The 21,938-nt window shown below is 41.4% G+C and overlaps 1 protein-coding gene and 1 pseudogene across 2 annotated transcripts; one reads left to right on the plus strand and one right to left on the minus strand.

Moving 5' to 3' along the window:
* The first annotated feature begins 1,720 nt into the window (after positions 1-1,720).
* Positions 1,721-21,938, plus strand: SPG21 (SPG21 abhydrolase domain containing, maspardin). Of its 2 annotated transcripts, XM_066341419.1 has the most exons (9): positions 1,721-1,859; positions 5,998-6,084; positions 8,052-8,213; positions 12,054-12,134; positions 13,057-13,202; positions 15,464-15,572; positions 16,259-16,366; positions 19,992-20,132; positions 21,212-21,938. In XM_066341419.1, exons 2-9 carry the CDS (start codon positions 6,022-6,024, stop codon positions 21,326-21,328), a joined length of 927 nt encoding a protein of 308 aa, XP_066197516.1. In that variant the 5' UTR covers positions 1,721-1,859; positions 5,998-6,021; the 3' UTR covers positions 21,329-21,938. The 2 variants fall into 2 exon arrangements, with proteins under 2 accessions (XP_066197516.1, XP_066197517.1); XM_066341420.1 differs by lacking the exon at positions 8,052-8,213.
* LOC136375877 (small ribosomal subunit protein eS8 pseudogene) lies at positions 16,530-17,461 on the minus strand (annotated as a pseudogene).

The raw sequence follows: 21,938 nt of genomic DNA on the forward strand, positions 1-21,938 counted from the left end.
CGATTAGGGGATGGACAATATGCTTGCCATGTGCTATAGAACAACTGAGGATCCAAACATGACCATGGTGTCCTTTTCTAAAAGAAACAAAACATTGAGTTTGATCTTTTACATTTTAATGAAAGTATATATGTAACAAACCATATCTACATAGTGAATAGTTTTTCATTATCAACAGTGAATTACCAAACAAAATAAGGACTTCTACTATATTTGGGTTGTTACTAAAGTAAACATTGTTACTCAGTGACGTCTGGGGTGTGGGATCTACGGAATACAGTTTTAGGAATACATATGGATAGTTCTATTTTTTCTCTCATTAATTCATTCAATATATATTTAGTACCTATTATGAGCCTGACAATTTGCTAAGGCACTGGTTGAATCATGCTCTTTCCTTTCACCCCCTTTTCCCTAAATTAAAGCTCCCAACCCAGTTGGACAGATAAATATTGTGATGAGTACCCATAATAGGTTTTACATACAAGCAGTGATTTGCCAGTTATTCCACTCATTAAAACTATTGCAAAGTTTTGAGGAAAAGCACCAAGGTTAAAAATCTTCCATGGGAACATGCCCTACACACGAAGGTGCTTATAATAAAAGACTGCTTCCTGTGACTAACTCGAAATTCCAGAAGAGGCGATAATGGAGGAAGGGGGGCGGGCTGCGAATGTGTTACTGTACTCTTGGGAAATGTTTTTGGGATTTGTCCAAGTTCTACACTGGGACCCAAGACTCCTGAGCAGGGCAGAGGTCATACCTAAAGATGCAATTTACTAGGATTCTCCCCCTGACCTTAACCCCATAAACAGGTGCCTGGGGTAAGGGCAAAATCCAAAGGCATGTAAACATGGTACAAGCTTTCCCTAAAACAGATTAGGGAGAAGCACTTGCAACAAGACCTTGTGACAGGACCCCTAAGAACTTCAAACAAGAAGATTGAATGTCATTCAACCTTACCAATTTTTTCAGCACATATTATACTCAAAAAGTGATGACATCTGCAACATCTTGCTTAACAAAAATGATTATAAATAAATCAATATTCTCTACTCCTTTAAGAGAAAGTGATGAAGGAGCTAGCAGCTCCGTGGGAGGTGTTCCCAGAAAGCCGTCAGAACGTCAGCACGACTCTGGAGAGGGAAGGGGATGCCTTCAGTGGAGGACAATGGAGGGCGTCTGTGGCTGTGCCAAAGGAACAAGACTTGCTGAGAAGAGAGGACTTGCCAAGGAGGAGTCCCACCCAAGCCCGGGACTCAAAGAGGACCCCTCAAAGCTTTACACGGCGGAGAGGGAACCTGCTTAGTCCGAGAGGGCGCGAACTGAAGCCAGAGGCAGGTCGCAAGGGGCTCGGCGACCCAGCTTTCATTCCCAAAACCTCTTCTCGGCGCCCACGTTCCGCAGATGACCCAGAGCTGACCCGGTGGCAGCTCGGATGGCCTCTCCGCGTCCCCCACCACAGCCGAGGCGGACGCAGTCTTCCCAATTGGCGGGAAAGAGCTAAAGTGCTGGAAGTCTCTCACTCAGCCCGTCACCATGGTGACCACCGTACCCTGTAGCCCCACCCCTTCCTCGTGACGTGACCCCACCCCCTCAAACCCGGAAGTGGGAGAGTCGCTCCCGATGCGCGGACGTTTTTGGAGGAGGGAGCGGGGCGGCCCAGGTTCGCTCGGCTGCGCGCCCCGCCCCTCGAAGACTGCCCGTCCTGGCTTCCCTACTGCGTCCTGCACCTGCGGGTCCCGAGCCCCCCGGCCGCCGGTCCCCACGCGGGCCCACCATCTCCCCGGCCCGCCCCCGTGCTGGAGGGAAGAGCCGCCTTGGGGAGGTGGAAAGGGACGTGGGGGCGACCTCGGCAGGTGAGGGGTGGAGCAGGCCCTGGGAAGCGGGGGTTGTGGTGTGTGATGTGTAGGGGGTTGCGGGTGAGTGTGTGTGTAGTGTGCGCGCTGCTTCAGTCGGTGTGACTTTGTGAGTGGGCCGATCCATGTGACCGTGCACGTGATCACATGTCCGTGTGTGTGTGTGTGTGTGTGTGTGTGTGTGTGTGTGTGTGTGAGCTCAGTCTGAGTTTATGGGGGTGGTCAGTGTGGCTGTCACCGGTGGGACGGGAGAGGATGGGGGTCCGTGTGGGGGTCGTAGGGTGAAGGTGGGGCGCTTGACCAGGGCTTACTCCTGTAATCACATCGCGGGGCTACACTGCTGCAGCCCAGGATCATGTTTTCCAGTAAACTTTTAAGACCTCTGAGCAGAGGCCAGTTATTTTGGAGAAGGTGCCTCAGCCTAAAATTGACAAATGACTTTGTCATTGCTGAGTAGGGCCAGGTGTGAGGCTTGTGAATGGGGGTTGAGAAGAGTAGCAGGGCTGGAGTGTCTCACTTTTCCTCTTCTCATTTTCCTGAGTTTTGAGTTCTGCATTTATGCTGCTTCTCCACTTACAGTGTTTCAGCTCCTGTTTGTACAAAGATTCAAGAGACTGAGGAGTAACTTAATAGCTGTGTGCAAATTTCCAAAAGCTTTTAAACCAAGAAAGAACACAAGATGAGGTGTCACAGAAGAAATGTCAAGTAGGCAGCTTTTCTCTCATAAGGTTTAGAAGATAAAGAAAAAACATTCATGAACAACAATAAAAAAAAAGAGGGATAAATCTTCCCTTTAAGAGATCTAAAAAAGAATAGCTATTTACTGGTGTGGTAATACCAGTAGGTAGTACCTGGAGACTCTCCGGTTCAATATTTTGTTACTGTGGTATTAATAAGCACAGATTGTCCATATGTAGATCAACTACAGACTGAAATAAAGGATCAGAAACTAGTGTAGCTAGTTATATGCCAAAGGGGATTTCATTGACTGTAAGCTGTGAGGTTCTGTTGAAACTCTGAGACGTAAGTACTGGTAATTCTTAGTGAACACTCACAACTGGCAGTTTTTTATTGTTGAGCAGCACTAGGGCCAGGGAGGACCAGGTGTCTGAAGACCTCCGGAGGAGGGGCTTCCTTGGGCAAGATTAAGGCTGATCTCTGCAGCCCTTTCCCTACCAGCGTGAACAGGTGCTTTTGTTTTTGTGAAGAATTGAACTGTGAGAGATCAAATCAGTGTTGAACTCGTGGTCCACATTCTTTCTTTTTTAATACCAACCAGTTTGGTTACAATCTCAGTTAACCTTTTTTGCCATGTGCAGAATGTTCCTCTTGTGAGTTGGAAAAGTATACCCCTTTAGTGGATGAAAGAGAGCTGGGAGAACAAACTTCCTTTTCATACTGCTCACAGCTGCTTTCCCTTTGCATCAGGCAGCTTAGACGTCAGTTGGTCGTAAGCAGCATTTGGTATCTGTTTTACCTTTCATGTCCTTCCAAACTAGCACAAGTGTTAAAATCACTTGCCTCTACAAAAATTTAGGCACAGTTGGGTGGAATCTCTCCAGCAAGATTAGTTATAAAATGTTATGATACTGGAGTGGTTGTGAACAATATTGAGGACTATGGTAAGGAACATCTTTCTATTTATTGCTATTGGAAGGAATGGAGGTATGTGCCTGTGTATAGTAGTTTGGTTAATACATTGTAGTTGATTCCAAACTATGAATAATTTCTTTTATGCCAAGTTTGGTAAATCTAGAAGGAAGCTCTCTGGTTTGAATTAGCTAAGGTGTTTTATCAATTGATTAAGTACTATTTGGGTTTTTGTTTTTGTTTTTTTTTTGCTAAACATGATTTTGAAATTTTCCTCTGTAAAATAGTAATTTATAGTAATGCAGTAGTTTAAAAAATGTCTCCATTAGGAAGTATTTAGATGATATAGGAGTATTTCAAATCTGTCCAGGTTGAAATACTCCAGAATTAACATTATGTGCTAGTTGCTTTCAATTAAAAGTGGTAACCAGCTCAGAGAAAGGCTATAGATTTTTTAACATGTTAATATTTAAGAGAAAATGGGCCTACAAAGAATTATTTTCTTTATTTCAGTATGAATAATAACTGTCTGTGCATACTGAGTTTCTGGATAAGACTGGCTAATGATTTTCAACTTACGATTTTTAACTAATTTTTCTGAAAGTACAATCTTAGCCTCAAGAGAAGAGAACATTAGTGCAATGTCAAGGTTGTAAAATCAAGTTTAATATTGGATGTCTACATTTACCATTTACTTGGGGTAAAACCCCCAAGATTAGAAGTAACAGTTGAGACTGCTGAGTGCCCTGTGCTGAGGGAGCAGATGTGGAGGGCCAAGGAGGAAGGGCGCCCCTGGTTTTGGAATCCTCTGCCCCTGGTCAGTGTAGAGAAGCCCCTCTAAAACAACAGTTCTGAGTGAGCCCAGAAATTAAGTCCTAGGGTCTCAAATTCATCCCAGCCCTACTAGGAAATCCAGACTTGCCCTGCGTACATTGCAAGTATTTGAATCCTTCAAAACCAATGGGTGGAAGTTCCTCATTTGACAATAGGAATCTGCAACAGGGAACTAAAATTTCAGGTTCCTGTTATGAAAGAACAAAGAGAGCAGCCTTTAAATTGAAGATGCTCCCTGACCAGGCGGTTGCGCAGTGGATAGAGCTTTGGACTGGAATGCAGAGGACCCAGGTTCGAGACCCGAGGTCGCCAGCTTGAGCGAGGGCTCATCTGGTTTGAGCAAAGCCAGCTTGGATCCAAGGTCGCTGGCTTGAGCAAGGGGTCACTCGATCTGCTGAAGGCCCACGGTCAAGACACATATGAGAAAGCAATCAATGAACAACTAAGGTGTCACAATGAAAAACTGATGATTGATGCTTCTCATCTCTCTCCATTCCTGTCTGTCTGTCCCTATCTATCCCTCTCTCTGACTCTCTGTCTCTGTAAAAACAAACAAACAAACAAACAAACAAACAGATAATGCCTGCTGTGTGCCAAATACTGTTTTAGGCTTTGGAGATACTATGGTGAAACATCAGAGATGAGAAAAACAAGCCCAAAGAAGGTCAATGACTGTTCCAAGGTCACACATTTTTTCTAAAGACACGTTTAGTTTGGGTGTTAGTTCTAGTGCCTTTAAGCATACCCTGGTATGGTATATTACCATAGAGCTTTCAGAGGATGATAATGTCATTTTTAATCACACCAATATGAACAGCACTTTTCCAGTATTTTGCCTTAAGAACTATGTGTGAGGTTCTGAAGTTATGTTCTACTGGATTTAGAGTATTTTGTGAATCGATCAGGAAGCAAGCTTGCATTAACTCCTCTCTCTAGTGTGGACTGTTTTCTATAATTCTATCAGACCGGAACATCTTTATTAAAATGGATTAGTAAGATACTGTCAAAAGATAGGTGATGGATGGCCCTGGCCAACTCGTTCAGTGAATAGAGCGTCAGCCCAGTGTATGGACATCCCGGGTTCGATTCCCAGTCAGGGCACACAAGAAAAGCAACCATCTGCTTCTCTCCTCCTTCCTCTCCCCCTTCTCTCCCCCTTCTCTCCCTCTTTCCTTCCTGCAACCATTGGCTCGATTGGTTCAAGTGTTGACCAGGCAGTGAGATAGCTCAGTTGATTCGAGCATCAGCCCCAAACAGGGGTTGACTGGTGGATCCCAGACAGAGCACATGTGGGAGTCTGTCTCACTATCTCCCCTCCTCTTAAAGGAAAATAAATAAATAAAACTAGGTGATGGTACTTAAGTTTAGAATCATTTAACTAGTACAGGCAGTTTCAGACTGTTGTGTGTCTGGTCCTTGCTTTGCAATAGTTGTAGCATCTCTGGTAAGTGGTTTAAATTTTCTAGACCAGATGCCTGAAGGAACTGAGAAGGTTTGAAATATTATCTATCAAGGACCCTTCCTGCTCTATGATTATAACATTTCACCAAATTGTTTTCTGTAATTAAATATATACCAGCAAGGTAAAATTAGCCTATTTTCTTTATTTTAGCCTTTAAAGTATGTATTGTTGGTATAGCTAGACCAGACTATACGTTTAGTTCTGATGTAAACACGAATTCTTGACATGAAACATCACATGCTTTTATTTCAGGGTTAACCTCCATTTCAGCTAATCATGGGAGAGATTAAAGTCTCTCCTGATTATAACTGGTTTAGAAGTACAGTTCCCCTTAAAAAGGTATGTATGGTTTTACTACACTTACTTGCAAAATCTTACATTGTTTTTATGTGTGATTTAGAGGTTATATATTAGAATCTTAGTAGTGTTTGAGAGTGAAGGTTATTGTCAAGTATCATGACTTTAAGTTGCAGAGCATGAAGTTCACCCCTTCTCTGTTTAGTACAATCAACTTTTGAGACTCATTCAAAAATAAAAGCAAGTAGAACTACACTCATTATTTTATAATACTTTTATACAAGCAAGTAAGAAATGTATATTCCAAAGTATAGTTTAGTGGAAAGCTCACAGCAACAGCAATTATATATTAATAGTAAGGGCAATCAGATTCTATTATGAAGTATTTTTCTATTCCTCAGATACAAGATTCACAGTGGGTTACATTAGAGGTGCTCTGTTAGTAATGATAGACTCTGCCATAGTCATCTCCTGGAAATTTTGAGCAAAGGGTCACTGGCTCAGCTGGAGCCCCCTAGTCAAGGCACATATGTAAAAACAAGGAACAACTTAGGTACTGCAGTGAAGAATTGATGCTTCCCATCTTTCTCTCCATTCCTGTCTGTCTATCCCTCTCTCTCTTGCTAAAAAAGAAAGAAAAGAAATAGTTTTCTGGAAAGTTTTAGAGATCTTTTCTCATATGAATTTATTACTACAAGGTTGAGATTTACTTTGTGCACTGTCAAAGACCATTGAAAGGTTTTTACTACAATTACAGCAAAAAGACATAAAAAACAAAAATGTGAGTGGCAGAATACAAAGGACAAAAAAGGAGTATGAGATACTATTGTGACTCCTGTGACCCAGGGAAATCCAAAACGGAATTGTCAGGGTCCTCTGGGCTTTGCTGTGCTCTGTTTTCTGCTCCCAGTGACATCATTGACCGTAGTTAGAGTGCTGCCACCCAGGGTGACTGCCAGCTAGATCTCAAAAAATGGAGCCTAAAGGCCTTGAACTTTTTAATGTAAAATTACGATAAATATTGATTTGCATTGGCAAAAGTTCAAACCATTAATATGCTTTTCCAAATACCACCAAAAGTCAAAGAAAACAAAAATTAAACTGCCACGCAATGAATAATACTAATAGCTAACAGTTATTGAACACTGAGTTCTGCCAAACTCTGTGCTGAGCACCTGAGTAGACTCAACTCATTTCATGCGCATTGTTTTCCCCTGTGGGGTCAAGACCCATTAAATCAGGGTGACCTACCTTCTTTCTACCCACAGTTTTACCCCCCAAAAGCCAGTTTTTCTTGTACCCGTTTCCTACCCCCAACTGAATGGTTTGAAACATTCTCCCAGGACAGTGACACCCACATCTGCTTTGTCTCTACTCTCTAGCTAAAGTCTCCCTTTTGGAAGCTTGGTCTAGATCAGGTTCCTGAAACATCTCCTGAGCGGTACCATCTCTGCCCAGTTTCTTACTAGAGCCTAAAGACTTGCCTCCCCTGTTCACTTTGACCATGCTGATCCCAGTCAGTGCTCTAAGCCAGCACCGGAGAATGACTCTGCCAACTGCCCTTCACACACACACACACATGAATACCTGCCAACTGCCCTTCTACACAAACACATACACAGATGACTGCCAACTGCCCTCCCTACACACACACCCCATCCTCCCACCCCGCCCCCCAGAAGTATGGGGAAAAACAAGATGCCATATACAGAGTTTACTGTTTAAAGATAAACAAAACAGACTTCATATAATTATGGATGATAAGGAAAATTGCAAACTGATAGAAAAAGCAGCTCTTTGGAAGAGTATAAGCAATTCTGTGGAATATTTCCTTAGCACCAAAGAAGGAAAAGATCAAAGAAGTTTATTTTATATACTGATCTGGTGTGACCTAGATTACCTTTTAACAAACAAGGCAGTGGTATTAAAATTGTAATACAAAAAAAAAAAAGAGCAATACAAAAACCAAATCTGTAAGGTTTTCCATTTTTTTATAACTTTTCTTCCAGATTATCGTGGATGATGATGACAGTAAGGTATGGTCGCTCTATGATGCAGGTCCCAGAAATATCAGGTGTCCTCTCATATTCCTTCCCCCAGTCAGCGGGACTGCAGATGTTTTTTTCCGGCAGATTTTGGCTTTGACTGGATGGGGTTACCGGGTTATAGCTGTAAGTATTACTGATTCAAAATTCCAGTTCAGGTCCCCATTTTATATATTTTTGTGCTTGTATTTCTCACAGCTGTGGTATGGGGCACACTTTTTATTGAAGTAAAATACTGGTTTCCTTTTTTAAAATGTGAAATGAAGCCTTTTGAAAAAAGGTGGTGTGGAACACAGACATATGAAGATGCAGAGGGGACAGACCTTTGTTGGAAGCCTTGTCTGCTCCCAGCTTTTCTGTGCATTCTCTCCTGTAACTCTTCTCATAAGTCTTATCAGTAGGAAGCATTGTCCCTGTTCATTGATAAGGACAATGTGGTCCAGGCCATTTTAGAGATCACTGCCAAGTCACACAGCCACTAGGTCAGGCGGGACCAACAGTTTTTGCCCCCGGACCAGATTAGAAAACAAACTTTTTTCATGGGCCAGACGAAATATTAAAATTAAAAAATGTTAAATACAAAAACAATTAGTTTAAGTAAACAAAATTTTATTATGTAATTTGTTTATGAATGTGAGTGAAAAAAATTTAATATACGATATTTTAATAAAAATATTTTTAAATAAAATATAATTACATACTGTATAAATATCCAAACTATCGCAATCAATCGAAACAATATTTAATTAATAGAATGAGCTTGAAGGGGTTATATCGCAAATAAAACAATTATTTCGTTTTATAAACAGCCTGGACACGTTTTCAGTTATCAACTGCAGCTATTGTCTATGCTACAATGCCACTTGATTCAGCACACTTGACCACAAAAATAACGATTTGTTTGACCTTGGGTGTGCACTGGCAAACTCCACCTAAAAGAATGTGGGTTTCACATCTCTGCTAAACATCAAACAGTTCATATCGAGTACAGACATGTACAAAAGTTGTAAATCTTTATAATGGAATTTTTTTAAAAAATAAAGAAGTACCGTGAATCCATTCAACCAATTATTGGAAGTTAACCCTAGGTTAGTCACACGCGGAATTCTTTTCCATGTATCACTATCTTCTTAAATATCTCAATTTCCAATAATCAAAGATGCTTCCGCTTCAGAGTAGCTGAGATTTTAAAGTAGCGGAGAATATTAAAAATTTGATCGCAGGCCACATAAACTCATTATGTGAGCCGGCCCATGGACCGTATGTTGGCCATGCCTGCACTAGGTGATGGAGGGAGAGCCTTGCTCAGTCTTCGACTCCATTTCCACTTCTCATTTTATTACACCATTGCTTCCGGGGTAGGCGAGCATGGAATGTTAGACAGCAAGGTCTCTGCTAACATCCTGGTGACTGAAGGCTTCCTTTAATGTAAATCTTTGACAGTTGAAGTGAGGTGATTAGTTCATATCCTTAGCATTTCATTAAGAACTTTTTGGTTTCTAGTTGCTGTTTCATCATTGAGCTTGGTCTGAATCTAGTTTCCCATTGCTCGTTCTTGAGTCTTCTTCCCTGGAGAAAGGACACATTGCTGGTGACTGATTTTCACAGCATGCCTCTGCTGTGTAAGGACAGTGGAAGTTGATCTAACTTCCAAAAAGGAGAAACTCTTTTTTGCTTTGGAGTTGGCAGTTGTTTCTGGGACCTGGAATATTAACATATGAATGGTACTTCCTATGGAACCACTGCTGCTATTATACCTTTTATTTACTGTCTAATGGAAAGAAAATATGAGCCACTTCTCTTGAAAGGTAACGAAAAGTTCTACTGAGAGCTCCACTGAGTAGGGCTGCACAAATTTCGCTTCCTCCTGACAACCATTTCCTTTTTAGAGTAAACTAGTTATCATCAGCAGGTACTACTGCCTGCTTGCCTTCCTAGGTCTTTTCTTCTGTGATTGAATTTCTCCAGATTCTTGAACCATTCCTCAAAAGGCATGCTTGAGTCTCTGCAACACAACCTCCCTTGTTCTAGGTTTTCAGTAATCCCTCTTCAGGATTCCGTGAGAGCAGGGCGGTAACCACCCTCCTCCCAGCCCTCTGCAGCCTTGCACAGGACAGTACCTTTCCTGGTGGCCACTGTTGATAAGCCAGGGAGGAGGAGACCCCAGCTTTTGTCCCACTGTAGAGTGTGGCGAAAGCTCACTTATGTTAATCTCCTCAAACTGGCAGACTGAGAAACCTTGCCTTCTGGTTGGATATTTCTTCTTGCCCTCAAGCTTTTTGACAGGGGATTTTCCTATTTTATTGGCTAAATAGTTAATCAAGAAAAGGCCAGTGGTGTTTTTAAAATTACTTTGTTCTTACAATTTGAATAGAATACCCAACCCCATGAAGTTTTGAAACTTATTAGATATTTGTTAGTATCTAGCAGTTAAAATGCACAAATACTTTTTTCATTTAAATGAAATTTACAGTTCACATGTAGTTGTGAGAAATAATCTGGAAAGATATCCCTTTTACACTAGGTCAGGTTTCCTCTAGTGGTCACATTTTGCAGAACATCGCTATCACAACCAGGGCATTGATATTAATATAATCCACTCATTCAGATTTTCCTGTCATACTTATACTCAGTTGTGTGTGTACTAAGTTGCATACAATTTTTTCACTTGTCCAGGGCACAGATATTTTTTAATTAAAGGTTTTACAAAAGTTTCTCCCTTTTAGGGTATCATCTGACTCAGATTCTCAAATTTTCTGCTAGGGAGAGTCTGTTCTCCATGCTGTCACAAAATAGAATCTTAACCACAAATAGAATTTTAATAGTAAGAGTAACACATTACATAAATCTGAAATTATCCCATAATTTACATGGCAGTATTTATCCCAATGATTCATTAATGACAGAATGAATATAACCAAGCCTGGATGATGGATTACATGCTATTAAAGAGAGGGACTTCTTAGGTGACAAGACTGAGTTCCCTAGAAAAAGAGTTAGTGACTTGTATTTTTTTTTCTCCTCCTCCTCATTAATAGGTGACTTAGAGGCAAGCACCATACTGTTTTGATCACACACAAAAAAATGTTCAAGAAATCATACAGACTGACTAAGTCAATTGAAAGAAAAGGAACAATTTTACTGAGAACTCCCTTAAAGAAATGCTATCCAAAGGAGAGGGAACTCTCCTTGTAACAGATTTTGTTTCTAGTTCTGAGTCACAATTCAAAATGAAATTGGATTTAAGGGGAAATAGTATTTCTTTACTTGAGCAGGTTCTGCTCTATGTACCCTTGAACCTCAGACTTTCTCAGCCATTTGGAAAGGAAATTGATGTGAATTGAAATTGTTATTCATACAATATCACTACTAGAGTGCTTCTTAAAATTGGTCTGTTGGGTAAAATGTGAATTGTGACAGGAGGTGAGAAATGTATTTTCACGTTTTGTTTTTTTGTGTTTTTTTGTATTTTTCTGAAGTTGGAAATGGGGAGGCAGTCAGACAGACTCCCGCATGTGCCCGACCGGGATCCACCTGGCATGCCCACCAGGGGGCGATGCTCTGCCCATCTGGGGCGTCGCTCTGTTGCAACCAAAGCCATTCCAGCGCCTGAGGCAGAGGCCATAGAGCCATCCTCAGCGCCTGGGCCAACTTTGCTCCAATGGAGCCTTGGCTGCGGGAGGGGAAGAGAGAGACAGAGAGGAAGGAGAGGGGGAGGGGTGGAGAAGCAGATGGGTGCTTCTCCTGTGTACCCTGGCCGGGAATCGGACCTGGGACTTCTGCACACCAGGCCAATGCTCTACCACTGAGCAAACCGGCCAGGGCTTTCACATGTTTTGAACTAGGAGCAGAGTTTGAGCAACTGAGAAATGCTATTATGAGAGTCCTAAATTTTTCAGATATATATATATGAATTACATTTTACCTTCAGAGTTTTGAAATAAATTAATTTTTTTATTATTTCAGTTGCAATATCCAGTTTATTGGGACCATCTTGAATTCTGTGATGGATTCAGAAAACTTTTAGACCATTTACAACTGGATAAAGTGAGTACCATGAAACTAATTATTAACATGAGACTTTAATGAAATATTTACATTACAAAGCCTTGTGATGTCTTTCTTTTATATTTTAATAACAGCTCTTAGGAGATGAAAGTCACATACCATTCAGTTTACCCTTTTCAAGTGTATAATTCAATGGTTTTTAGTATATTTACAGATATGTGCAGTCATCACCACAGTCGGTATTAGAACATTTTTTTCACTCCAGAAAGAAACCCATACTCCGCAGTCACTCTCCCCTCCCTCCCCCTAACCTGGCAACCTGCTCCACTTTCTGTCTCCATGGATTTGCCTGTTCTGGATATTTTGTATAAATGGAATCATACTATATGTGGTCTTTTCTGACTGGCTCCTTTAGCTTAGTGTAAAGTTTTTGAGGTCCATCCATGTTGTAGCATGTACTTCATTCCTTTTTATTGTCAAATAATATCCTGCTGTATGGATATAGCACATTTCATTTATCTGTTTATCGGTTGGTGCTCATTTGGACTCTTTTCCAGAATATGTGGCTATTATAAATAACACTGCTGTGAATGTTCCTGTACAGATTTTGGTGTGGACATCTGTTTTCAGTTCTTTGGGTATAGAGCGGAATAACTGAATCATAGTTTTCTTAAACAGAAGCTGCTCAGTGGTTTCATTTTCACTAATGCAATCTGTGAACAGTAGTTTTTTTAACTTGTGTACTTTGTATGCATGGTTGTATTGTTTTTTTGAAGGATGTATAAATTGCATTTAACTACAATATTTCCTAAAATTCTAACTGCTATAGATATTTTAATCTATTGGCTAGTAGTGACATTCTATTTTGGGGTTGGTGACAGTTAAAACAACCTTTTTGTTTATATATTTACGTTCAGGATTGATCATTGTTACAGGATCCTCCTTGTTTGTTTACAATTAGGTTCATCTTTTTGGGGCTTCTTTGGGAGGCTTTCTGGCCCAGAAATTTGCTGAATATACTCACAAATCTCCCAGAGTCCATTCCCTTATCCTCTGCAATTCCTTCAGTGATACCTCTATCTTTAATCAAACTTGGACTGCAAACAGGTAAGAACATAAACATTTGACCAAAATTCTTACTAATTTTGTTCAATGGAATTTTGAAAATGCTAGCTTTTAGGTTATTTTTTTGTTGTAACAGAGAGGGAGGTCAACTCTACTTCTGTCTTCTGAAATCACCTTGGCTTTTAAAATTAGAGTCACCTTTGCAAAAGAAAAGAATGGAATGAACTTGGAATTCAGTTCTTTCAGCTACTGTAAATTATTGTTTAGCTTTGTTTAGTACACATTCATATGTTCTCAGTTTCTCTCCAGTGCATACATAACTACTCTGTGTTCTGCTTGTTCTGTTTATTTTGTGTGAGCAGTTCTGTGTATTGACTACCCAGTTTCTTAGGCATTTGGCTTCTCCCAATTTTTCATCATGTTCTACTGTAAATCTTCGTACAAATTAATTTTTTCCTTCTCTTCCTAGGTTATTTTCTTGAGATATGTTCCCCCAAATGGAGAAACTATAGCATTTAGTCTGTCAGCAGATGTTCTGCAGGTCATGACATTTAATGTTCATCTGCTTTTCAGAAAGATGGAGATGGTGGATGGTTTTGTGGGGCAACCAGGGGCGCACCTGCTGCCTCTGAGCATCCTTTCATTGATTTTGTCATTGTAGTTAGTCTGATGGATACCTGATGGTACCTGAAAGCTGACTTAATGTGCATTTCTTTCATTGTTAGCAAGGCTAGGCTCTACCCTAAAAAAAAAGCCCGTTGACTAAGCATACCCATCTGATCAGATTGGTTTTCATATAATGTTATAGATAAATGTTTTCATGATTTTCACATCTACTTAAGATTATACTTAAGATGTCATCTCAATAGTTTACTCAGCATTCATCCACAATTTCTTGTATACATGAGCTACAAGTATGTCATATCCAGGTGATATACTAAACCTCATTGGTGGTTTTTGATGATCTTTAATGTTTCAATCGTCAGATGCCAATACTGATCTCATTTTGTGCTCTTGCATATTAGCTACTTTTTATCAAATATCTAAGCCCTTACTGTGTGCAGTACACTGAGGCCAAAGGAGTGAGCATAGCCAACAGGGTCCACCTGCACAGAGCATACTTAGGCATCAGGTCTTTTCAGAAGATGAGAAAGCTAGGGGGTGGGGAGTGGAGGACTTAGGTAAGTGAAAGAGGGCCGACTCTCCTTGTAAGGGGCCTGACCTGTGGTGGCGCAGTGGATAAAGCGTCGACCTGGAAATGCCAAGGTCGCCGGTTCGAAACCCTGGGCTTGCCTGGTCAAGGCACATATGGGAGTGATGCTTCCAGCTCCTCTCCCCTTCTCTCTCTGTCTCTCTCTCCTCTCTCTCCCTCTCTCTCCTCTCTAAAAATGAATTTAAAAAAATTAAAAAAAATAAAAATATCCTTGTAAGGGAAGCTCAACAAACTGTTCGACTGAGAAGATGCATCAGAAGGTGGTCTGTGCCTTTTATAAATCATTTTCAGTATACGTAGTCTTAGAGAAATTAGTGTTTACCATACATAATGGCACTCAGCATTTGTAATTAATGGAATAAATATTAACCAAAAATCACATATAAATATCCATAAAAGTAGAATTGCCTTGAATTAGCCCAGTTAAATCTAATAGTAGCAAACTTTGGGAGGTACAGTAACTCTTTCATTTTGCTATTTTGAAATCTATTTTGAAATATCAGTCAATCCAAAGGTGACATAAATGTGAGGGGTGATATCTTAGGTTTTCAGTCTTCTAAAGCAAATAGTTTAGCCTGTCCTGTGGTGGCACAGTGGATAAAGTATCAACCTGGAACACCGAGGTTGCCAGTTTGAAACCCTGGGCTTGCTTGGTCAAGGCACATATGACAAACAAGCAATGAACAACTAAAGTGAAGCAACTCTGAATTGATATTTCTCACCTCTACCTTGTCTGTAAAATAAATAAATAAAATCTTATAAAACAAATTTAAAAAAATAAAGGAAATAAGGCCAATTAGGGGGGGAAAGTCTTAGAATCATCAGAATATCTATCTTGCTAAAGGAGTTTTGAAATATCAGTTATAATTATTCAAATCCTCAAAGTTTAATCATATTAAGCCATAACTCTTTGGGAGCTTGGGAAAGTGTATATACAATCAAGGTGCTAAGTTCTTTGAAAGAAGAGACTCGGTCTTTTTATCTTGAGATTCCAACAACCTAGCTAATAATAAACGCTTCATGGTTGAATCAATATTTGCTATTTCTGTGTTGTCTTGAAAGTTTAAATGATCAGGTCTTTGTTTTACAGCTTTTGGCTAATGCCATCATTTATGCTGAAAAAAATAGTTCTTGGAAACTTTTCATCTGGCCCAGTGGACCCTGTGATGGCTGATGCCATTGATTTCATGGTGGACAGGGTAAGGATCATGGCATTGGGGTGGGGATACCTTGTATTGGGAGTTTTCATGTTTGGAGTTTTCATGTTTGCTTGGTTCTTGAAGATATGTTTATCTCATTGAGTATGTATTATATATGCTTATTAAGCAGTCTTCATATTTATTTTAATATATCCAAAAGCTATTACTGTTAGAAATTCATTAGAATCAGTAGGTGGAGCTTCTCCAAATACAGATTCCAAGGCCTCATACCGGTCCATCAAACTGAAATTCCTGGGAATGGGATCTAGGATTCCTGTATTTTTACTCCACTTCCTCCTTCTACCTCCCCCAGGTGAATCGAATGTAGCAGATCTGTAGACACATTTAGAAACTGCTGGGCTAGATGACTTTTCTGAGGTCTTATTTAGTGCTAAGACTTCCTAAGTGTTTGTCTCCTGTCTTTGAGCTGCAGGAATTCGCCTGCTGCCCACAGGCATGTACTATAGTTGAAGAAGCAGTTCAGATTGAAGACTAAGAAAGCCCAGGTTCCCACCACCTGAGAGGCCTAGTTGGTGTCTCTCAAATACGTTGTGTTTCCTTATTGGCAAACTTTCTGGCCCCACCACACGTGATGCCATCTTTATAAGCACAGATACTATATGTAGATTTAATGGAAATGTGAAAAAAAATTAATTTAAATTTTTTACCTGTGTTTCTTTCTGCAGCTGGAAAGTTTGGGTCAGAGTGAACTGGCTTCGAGACTTACCCTAAATTGTCAAAATTCTTATGTGGAACCTCATAAAATACGGGACATCCCTGTAACCATTATGGATGTAAGCTTTCTTTTGAGTAAAATAGATACTTTATCTTTTTAAATGTGTATGTCGAGATCCTCATCATAATTATTTTATAATTTTTCAATATTCTTCAAATGCAACCTCGGATTTATTTTTTAACTCTCCAGCTTTCTTGATTCCAAAACCATCTGTTTATTGCTTACCCTATATTTTTCCTGGCAGGAATAACACCTTTGAAGTCAGAATAAATTTAAACAAACATGGTAGTTCTTACCCATTTTGGTGTATTTTTGTTATTTATTTTTTTTTTTTTTTTAGAATAAACACCTTTATTACATGAGAAAAGATAGGAGGGAAGGGGATTTCTTGCCTCTCCAGGCTTGGTTTCCTCAGCTGGGACCCCAGCGCCTTGCTCTCCAGCACGTAGCCGTCCACTTGGCCGCCCTGGCCTGGTCTTCAGGCGGTGCATGCGAGAAGCTTGCCCTGCTGGGTCTGCTCCTCTGGAAGATGGCTGATTTGGGCATTATTTCTCCTTTCATCTTATTTCTTCTGAATTTTCTTTGATCATTTTTTTGTTTAAAATCTCTTCCTCCTCAGAAGCCAGCGTAGCCCCCTACTTGCAGCCCAGGGGCAGTGCTGTGGGGCTCAGACCACTGACGGTAGTGTGCTGTCTGAGCAGATGCAGCTCTTTTCTAGGGTCTTGGTGCGGACCGGTTTGTTATTGTGTGCATCGTAGACACGTCAGTAATCCTTGTCCTGTGCATACAGCTCTCTGAGCTCCAGGAGAAGCTGTCCACGTCCAGCCTCAAAGCTCAACACTTCTTGTTGCCTCCCCGCACGCGGACTGTGTGTGTGTGGCAGGGGCTGCTAATCTCAGTGTTGGCAGCAGGGCGCCCCAGCTTATAGTTTTGCTTCCTGTGGGACTTTCTCTTGCCCCGGGTCTTGCTTGTATACTGGTACCAGTTGTTCTGAGTGATGCCCATGGCTTGGCGCTGGCAGAAAAGAGAGCTATTTTTGTTATTCCTATCAACAGAGACTGCACTTTAGCTAGTTCACATCTGGGCAGCAAAGAGAAGCTGTCTCAGGAGGGCAGAGAATCAAGAATTCCATAAAGTCTAATTGTTACAAAAATTTCTTATATACTTGAATTGTGGTAAAATATACATCACAGGCCCTGGCCGGTTTGCCAGCGGTAGAGTGTCGGCCTGGCGTGCAGGAGTCCCGGGTTTGATTCCCGGCCAGGGCACACAGGAGAAACGCCCATCTGCTTCTCCACCCCTCCCCCTCTCCTTCCTCTCTGTCTCTCTCTTCTCCTCCCGCAGCCGAGGCTCCATTGGAGCAAAGATGGCCCGGGCGCTGGGGATGGCTCCTTGGCCTCTGCCCCAGGCACTAGAGTGGCTCTGGTCGCAACAGAGCGACCCCCCGGAGGGGCAGAGCATCGCCCCCTGGTGGGCGTGCCGGGTGGATCCCAGTTAGGCGCATGTGGGAGTCTGTCTGTCTCTCCCTGTTTCCAGCTTCAGAAAAATACCAAAAAAAAAAAAAAAATATATATATATATATATATATACACACACACACACACACACACACACACACACACACATCACAGATTTTACCATTTTAACCATTTTAGAGTATGCAGTTCAATGGCATTAAGTACCTTTACAGTGTTGTGCAACCACCACCATTATCTATTTCCAGAACTTCATCATCCCAAACTGAAACTCTGTACCCATTAAAAGATAAGTTCCCACTGCCCCCTCCTCCTAGCCTCTGTAACCATGTAGCAGGTATCAGAATGTCATTCCCTTTTAAGGCTGAATAATACTCTATTGTGAGTATACGTTTTATCCATTCATCTGCTGACGAACATTTGGGTGGTTTCTACCTTTTGGCTATTGTGACTAATGCTGCAATGAACATGGTGTACAGACATCTGTTTGAGTCTGTACTTTTCATTCTTTTGGGTATAAACCTAGCAGTGGAATTGCTAATTCTGTGTATGGCTTTCTGAGAGACCATATCGTCTTCCACAGTGGCTTCCACATTTTACATTCCCAGCAGCAATGCACAAGGTTGCCAGCTGTTCCATATCCTCACCAACACTTGTTATTTTCTGTGGTTTTGACAATAGCCATCCTAGGGGATGTGAAGTGGTATTTCACTGTGGTTTGGCTTGTGATTTTTTAATATCATCTAACTATTATGCCTCAAAAATAGATTTATTCCTGAAGTCAAATACAGTGTGTTCGTAAAGTCATGGTGCACTTTTGACCGGTCACAGGAAAGCAACAAAAGACAATAGAAATGTGAAATCTGCACCAAATAAAAGGAAAACCCTCCCAGTTTCTGTAGGATGATGTGGCAGCATGTGTGCATGCGCAGATGATGATGTAACACTGTGTATACAGCGGAGCAGCCCACAGCCATGCCAGTCGAGATGTGGACGGTACAGAGGAAAGTTCAGTGTGTTCTGTGACTCGCTAAATTTGAATCTGTGACCAAAGTGCAACATGAATATCGGTGTGTTTATAACGAAGCGCCACCACATAGGAATAACATTACTCGGTGGGATAAGCAGTTGAAGGAAACTGGCAGTTTGGTGGAGAAACCCCGTTCTGGTAGGCCATCAGTCAGTGACTTGTCTGTAGAGGCTATATGGAATAGCTACCTAAGGAGCCCTAAAAAATCTGTGCGTGAGCCCACATCGAACTGCACTAAATAGGTTAGATAGAAACTGGGAGAGTTTTCCTTCTATTTGGTGCAGATTTCACATTTCTATCATCTTTTGTTGCTTTCCTGTGACTGGTCAAAAGTGCACCATGACTTTACGGACACACTGTAGTTGATTTTTGTCAGGAAATTATTCATTATAAACATGTAAACAAGAACTTTTTTTTTTAATCATTTTCTACTGTAATTGCTACATTCTGACACTTACTATGGTGCAAGAGAGCCTTCCAGTACGCTTCTTGAAATATTTGCTCTTCACAGTACATTTGATCTGCTTGTTCATCCTTTATGCCCACCATGTGGGTATGTGGTCACTGAAAATTGTCTATAAGCTTTAGCAAGTTGAGATGCAATTTTTTTGCTTTTTGAAAAACATTTTTGCAAACATGTATAAGCATCAGTTTGTATGGGCATTGAGAAATGTCTGGAATCATAGGCCCCAAACGGCTAGCAGTGGCTCTCCTAGGGAGGATCTGGACTTTTTCTTATAGTCTTTACATTTGTTTGGAATTGTTTTTACTGAGCATATACTACCTATATAGCTCTGTTTTTAACTAATAATAAAATTTAAGAGTTCTTTTGGGGTTTTATGATCTTTTTGAAAATTAACTGGTATTTGCAATAATAATAGTTTACTATTAACATTTGTTAATTTAGGTAGCTATGTTTGAGGGAAAAGTAAATTCATAGGAGTATTCCACCCCCCACCCCCAAAAAATACAAAAGACATTTGGCAGCAAAATCTGTAGCCAATGTCTTATATTGGACTTAGATTCACCAGGGGTCAGCAGGAAGAGGAGGCCCAAACTGCACAGGGGTTCAGCAATGTCTCCTTACGAGAAAGAAAGGTTTGGGGTAACACTTTCCGTAATGTGAAAAGAACATATCATAATACCAGTAGGTTTCAACCTTGTCTTTTTTTAAAAAGGTATTTGACCAGAGTGCACTTTCAACTGAAGCTAAAGAAGAAATGTACAAATTGTACCCTAATGCCCGGAGGGCTCACCTTAAAACAGGAGGCAATTTCCCATACTTGTGCAGAAGTGCAGAGGTGAATCTTTATGTACAGGTGAGTCCAAGCTTGGAACCCAGAGTACTTTGAGCCCAAAGTGTATGGTTTGAAACATAAAGCTATGGTACACCTACTCATGGAGCAGTGTGCACCATTTAAGATGTTTATAAAGAGTTTATAGGAACTTGGGAGAGACTGGTTACATATTAGATGAGGAACAAATATCCCAAATTATGGTTTTTTGTTTTTTGTGTGTGTGGGTTTTTTTGTATTTTTCTGAAGCTGGAAACGGGGAGAGAAAGTCAGACAGACTCCCGCATGCGCCCGACCGGGATCCACCCAGCACGCCCACCAAGGGCGATGCTCTGCGCACCAGGGGGCGACGCTCTGCCCTTCCGGGGCATCGCACTTTCGCGACCAGAGCCACCCTAGCGCCTGGGGCAGAGGCCAAGGAGCCATCCCCAGCTCCCAGGCCATCTCTGCTCCAATGGAGCCTCTGCTGCGGGAAGGGAAGAGAGAGACAGAGAGGAAGGAGAGGGGGAGGGGTGGAGAAGCAAATGGGCGCTTCTCCTGTGTGCCCTGGCTGGGAATCGAACCCAGGACTTCTGCACGCCAGGCCGACGCTCTACCACTGAGCCAACCGGCCAGGGCCCAAATTATGGTTTTTAAAAATGCTTCTTTGCCCTGGCTGTTTGGTTTAGTGAATGAAGACAGCCAGGTATACAGACGTCCCAGGTTCAATCCCTGGTCAGGGCACACATGAGAAGTGACCCTGCCCTCCTTCTCTCTCTCTCATCCTCCTGCAGCCAGTAGCTCAGTTTGAGCATTGGCCTTGGGCGCTGAGGGTAGTGGGTTGGTCCAAACATCAGCCTCAGGCACTGAGGATAGCTCCATTGATTAGAATGGTTGATTCAGGCATTGGTCCCAGATGGGGGTTGCCAGGTGGATCCTGGTCAGAGCGCATGCGGTAGTCTATCTCTCCTCCTTTCACTTAAAAAATAAATAAAAATGCTTCTTTGACTTTTCTGTGTTTTCCAATTTTTCTCTAATTGGTATGTATTACTCTGTAATTTTAGAAGTACAAAGCATTTGTATACTATGGTGATACTTGAAATAATGAACCTGAATTTCAACAGATACATTTGCTGCAATTCCATGGAACCAAATATGCGGCCATCGACCCGTCGATGGTCAGTGCCGAGGAACTCGAGGTGCAGAAAGGCAACCTCAGCCTCAATCAGGAGGAGCAATAGCTGGGGCTTTCTCTGGTGCTGACGAGTGATCCAGCATGTTCTCGTGCAGTCAGTGACGTCCGTGCCCAGCAGTCGGCCTCTCTGTTCAGTTCATCAGGCTCACCGGGTATCACTGTTTGGAAGTAGGACTGAGTCTCACCTTCATGACAGGAGGCAGCTCTTCTAAGCCAGTGTAACTGTTCCCGCTTCGGTTTTTTTAGCTTTTGAATTTGAAGAAATACTTTTGAAGATTCCCATTTTAAGAATTGTGAAAATTTTGCTACCAAAAGTCTTCACCATTATGTTCTTATGTGAATGTTAATTTCTAAGGTTTGGAATTTTGTAGCTGGTTTTTTCCTTGTCCTTTTCCTTATCTTTCATTTCATCCTTTCTTCCTTTTTGTATTATTTGCTATAAATACCGCACATCCAGACTATGTATTGGAAGGCCAGTGTTTATTTTATGCTTTCCTGGTTATAACCGTTACGGAGGTGCCAGGCTGTCTTCACACCCTTTGCTCTCCTGCCAGTCAACTACTTCTGATTTCCAGTTAGGCAAATTGTTTTGAGTTTTAGCTGTTGTCTTTCTAGCCATTACAGTCATTTGGAATAAAAATACAAATTCAGTTTCA

This window comes from Saccopteryx leptura, chromosome 6, assembly GCF_036850995.1.
Source record: "Saccopteryx leptura isolate mSacLep1 chromosome 6, mSacLep1_pri_phased_curated, whole genome shotgun sequence".
Classification (NCBI taxonomy): domain Eukaryota; kingdom Metazoa; phylum Chordata; class Mammalia; order Chiroptera; family Emballonuridae; genus Saccopteryx; species Saccopteryx leptura.